Source organism: Triticum dicoccoides, chromosome 2B (genome assembly GCF_002162155.2).
Source record: "Triticum dicoccoides isolate Atlit2015 ecotype Zavitan chromosome 2B, WEW_v2.0, whole genome shotgun sequence".
Lineage (NCBI taxonomy): Eukaryota > Viridiplantae > Streptophyta > Magnoliopsida > Poales > Poaceae > Triticum > Triticum dicoccoides.
The window spans coordinates 751,992,439-751,996,397 of record NC_041383.1 but is presented as its reverse complement, the minus strand read 5'-3'; the positions used below and the strand labels follow the sequence as shown (position 1 = coordinate 751,996,397).

Sequence of the window (3,959 nt, the reverse complement as noted above, 5' to 3'; positions counted from 1 at the left end):
TTTTAATGAGGCTCACCAATGGTAGCTTGCATTGGGGAGAAAAGTAAATATAGGTGTTTCAAACTATTTTTTGTCATGGGACATCTGTATCCATATGCTACCATTGTACATGCCCTAAAAGAGCACATCAACAGGGTCGATTGCACTCCAATCCTAACAAATCAACCATGAGAAATAAGCATTCCAATTTTGCCATCATGTGTTAACTCCAATTTACAACATCGAAACTTTGTCGGCCCGCTACGGGTCAAGTCGCACTGGTGTACGCACTTTTCTGAATTGATATTGGGTTTTCGGTGATGTTTGCTTAATGAGAGAAGACGTTTTTGTCAACTACGAAGTCACCCGTATTGATTTCGTCAATCTCAATATGTTTTGCTGGTTCTCTTCTGTGAAGGTGCTCAAAGGGACAGAATGTGCGTGCGTCACCTAAAATGCAACTCCTCAATTTAATCAGAATGTCAGATACCGTATGATGACGAGTTTCATTCATTCACACACACAGAGGCAGAGCGCGTCCTCCTCTGACACCCGCAGACCATGATGACACCAGCTTTGAGCACGTACGCCCTCCTACAAGGCCGAACTTTACGGGCTCCGTTCCGGCGTTCAGTAGTCAGCAGCGACCCACCCGCCAAAAACTAATGCAAAAGCCACACACCAGCCAAATAATACCACGCCCTCTTCCTCCGCACGAACAACGTGCCCTGACCGACCCGACCCGACGCGGTAGATGGCGTCGAGACAGCGTAACAACTCTCCCCAGCCTCCACTCACTCCCGCTACTTGAACCCACCAAAAAATCCCAGCTTCCTCCCCCAATCTGAGCCGAGCCAAGCTGCGTCGACCGAGAACACACACACACACACGAGGCCAGCTGACCTTTCCCCTCTCCTTCCCACGGTCTCCGTCCCCACGCAGCTCAGCCACGCTGATTGATTCTTGATTCTTGCTTCCCCTCGACACCCTCCTCCTCCGGCCAGCGAAGACCGCGCGGCGGACCGGAGATCAATCGATGAAGTCCATCGGCAGCCGGGACAAGCTGCAGGCGGCGGCGGCGGCGACGGGGCCCCGGCGGGTGCTACTGCTGGTCTTCGCCTCCTGCTTCGCCTTCGCGACGCTCCTCACCTTCCTCTACACCTCGTCCGGCTTCGCCTCCGCCGCGTCCTCCGGCTCGCGCCTTGCCGCGGGCTCCTCGTCGGGCGCGGCGGCCGGCTCCGGGGCGGCGCTGCCGCTGCCGGTGTTCGACGCGCTGGTCCACTACGCGTCCTTCTCCAACGCGACGCACCGGATGACGGACACGGACATCCGGGCCATCTCCGCCATCCTGCGCGCGCGGGGGCCCTGCAACCTGCTCGTCTTCGGCCTGGGCGCCGAGTCGCCGCTCTGGCTCGCCCTCAACCACGGCGGCCGCACCGTGTACCTGGACGAGAACGAGTTCTACGTCAAGTACCTGGAGCCGCGCCACCCGGGGCTGGAGGCCTACGACGTCTCCTACACCACCAAGGTGCGCGACTTCCGGGACCTGCTGGAGGCGGCCCGGGGCTCGCGCGCCGCCGAGTGCCGGCCGGTCCAGAACCTGCTCTTCTCCGAGTGCCGGCTCGCCATCAACGACCTGCCCAACGAGCTCTACGACGTGCCCTGGGACGTGGTGCTCATCGACGGGCCGTCCGGGTGGAACCCCAACTCCCCCGGCCGGATGGCGTCCGTCTTCACCACCGCCGTGCTCGCCCGCTCCGGCGCCACCGCCGCCAAGGGCCCCACGGACGTGCTGGTGCACGACTTCAACTTCGAGGTGGAGCAGGTGTTGAGCAAGGAGTTCCTGTGCGACGAGAACCGGGTCGCCGGCAGCGGCACGCCCTCGCTCGCCCACTTCGTGATCCGCTCCGGCGGCCCCGCCGACGCCTTCTGCGCCGCCGGCCAGGACAGCCGGGCCACGTCCGAGGAGAAAACCCGCCGCAAGTAATCGAGACCCGCACTTTGATTAATTAGCCGCCCCCTCTCCTCTCTAATTCTTGTTATTATCATTTCTTCTTCTTCTTCCTCTTTTTTGTGACATACGAGTAATATATGTTTGTTGTTTTTTTGGGAACAATAATTGTAACAAGAAAGGCTCCTTCGATCAAAAGTGTAACCATCAATCGTGATGACATGATTGATCGCCTCGAAAAGAAAATGAAATAGTAGAGGTTAATTTACACTTAGACAGATTGCTTGGGATTGATTCGACATGTGCTGGTGGGTGGGTGGATCCATCCATCAATCGATCCGATTGCTTTTACATTTTCCTTTGCCCCTGCCCGGTTGCGTGCGTTGCTCGATGATAAAGTGGTGGGATCATATTCATCTGCCGGTCGTAATTTTGGTCATTAATGAGGATGGCCTCGTTACTTTGATCTGATCTGATCAAGAAGTGTCTCGGATCGGTCGTCAGATCAGTAGAGTCGCTGTCATCGGGCTGATGCGCCCTTGGATCCGTGGAAGATGTCCGTGTTTCGCAGCAACGTCCGACGGCTCAGCGAACTGGGGGCGTATCCTCGGCTCGACCCTTTCTGGTATGCCAACATGGGCAACATGTGCAGTCTACGTGGCAATGGTCATGCACCACCATCATGCCAGTACAAATGAGCACATGTGTGATCTCTGATACTCATCACTAGATAAAAGGAAAGCAGATACTCCTACCGGGACATCAAAACATTTTTGCCCAACTTGATTGACTGTGCTGCCCGCCGCCGCTGCCGCGTCGTTGTCGCCGGTCGCTGACGCTGGCGCCGGCAGGTGCGTGGTGCGTACGGGGGCGGCGGTTAGTGGTCAGCTCGGATGTGCTGCCTGTCACCGGTTTGCGCCTGTGTGCGATCGTGTGTGTCCAACAGCTCATAGGACGATCATAAATTGGATTTGGTTCGCAGGGTACGGAAAAGAAGGAACGTTGGTACAGCCTGCCCCACGTGCCGTCGGTCTCAGAGACTTTTTTCTTCTTGGCCGGAACGATCGATCGGGTGACGTGCCACCCACCCTCCCTCCTCCGGCGGACACGAACCAAGAGTTTTCTGGTACCAACCCACCGATTAGAATAGGAGAATTAGGAGCCAAATGCTGGTGCAGCGATCAGATCAGAGGGTGGTACTCCTGCTTTACCACTTCTCATTTCTCCTGGAGAATGTGGTCGATCGTGTCGTGCCAAGGTTAATTTCCGTTGAATTTCCATTGACGGGTTCTCGCACGGAAGAGTGCATGTAATGTAATTTTGGCGGACGCAGTCGGCGATACGTAGCAGCTAGGAATTGCTTTCGATAAAAAAAAAAAGCAGCTAGGAATTGACGCGTTCGGTGGGTCTCTGCACGGACCACGGGTAACTACGCGTTTCTACCTCCGGCAGTTTGTCAATCTGTCAGTATAAATTATAAATTATAAAAGTAGTGCGACGCAGTATTGGTGCGTGAAGCAAGCAGTGGCCCTACTTCGGCGATTTCCGATCGAACTTTTCTGAGTTCGTTCGTTCGTTCGACGTAGCGATCGAGCTAGACGGAGGAGTCTTTGATTGTCGCTCCCTTGGTCAACGAGCTAAGCTAGCCTCGACAGGGATAAGTGCCGAGATTGCTCGTCCGGGAGCGAGCCTTTGAGCTGTATTTTAGTCGGCTTCCGTGTGTACAGGCTCCGTGATGTGGGGCTAGCATGCACTACGTGCTGAAAAAAGTTAGGCCCGCATGGGGGCCGAGGCCGACCGACCGAGTTTTGACGTGGGACGCGCTCCATTGACCCCTCGGCCCTCACCGACTGATTGCGTTCCGTTTCTTGCGCGGGACTGGACTCCATGGGGCTCCAATAATCTAAGCATCTGTGCGCCTCAAGAGAAGTCGAATCCAAGGCACACTGGCAGTACTACTGTACTAAACTGCTGCTCGGTGTTTGTAGTTGAAGCCAGATTGGTGGATCATAATCGCACCAAACGTTGC

The 3,959-nt window shown here is 55.7% G+C and overlaps 1 protein-coding gene across 1 annotated transcript; it reads left to right on the top strand.

Moving 5' to 3' along the window:
* The first annotated feature begins 709 nt into the window (after positions 1–709).
* On the top strand, positions 710–2,204 carry LOC119366069 (protein IRX15-LIKE-like). The gene has a single exon (XM_037631732.1). It carries the CDS (start codon positions 1,016–1,018, stop codon positions 1,964–1,966), a length of 951 nt encoding a protein of 316 aa, XP_037487629.1. The 5' UTR covers positions 710–1,015; the 3' UTR covers positions 1,967–2,204.
* Positions 2,205–3,959: the final 1,755 nt, after the last annotated feature.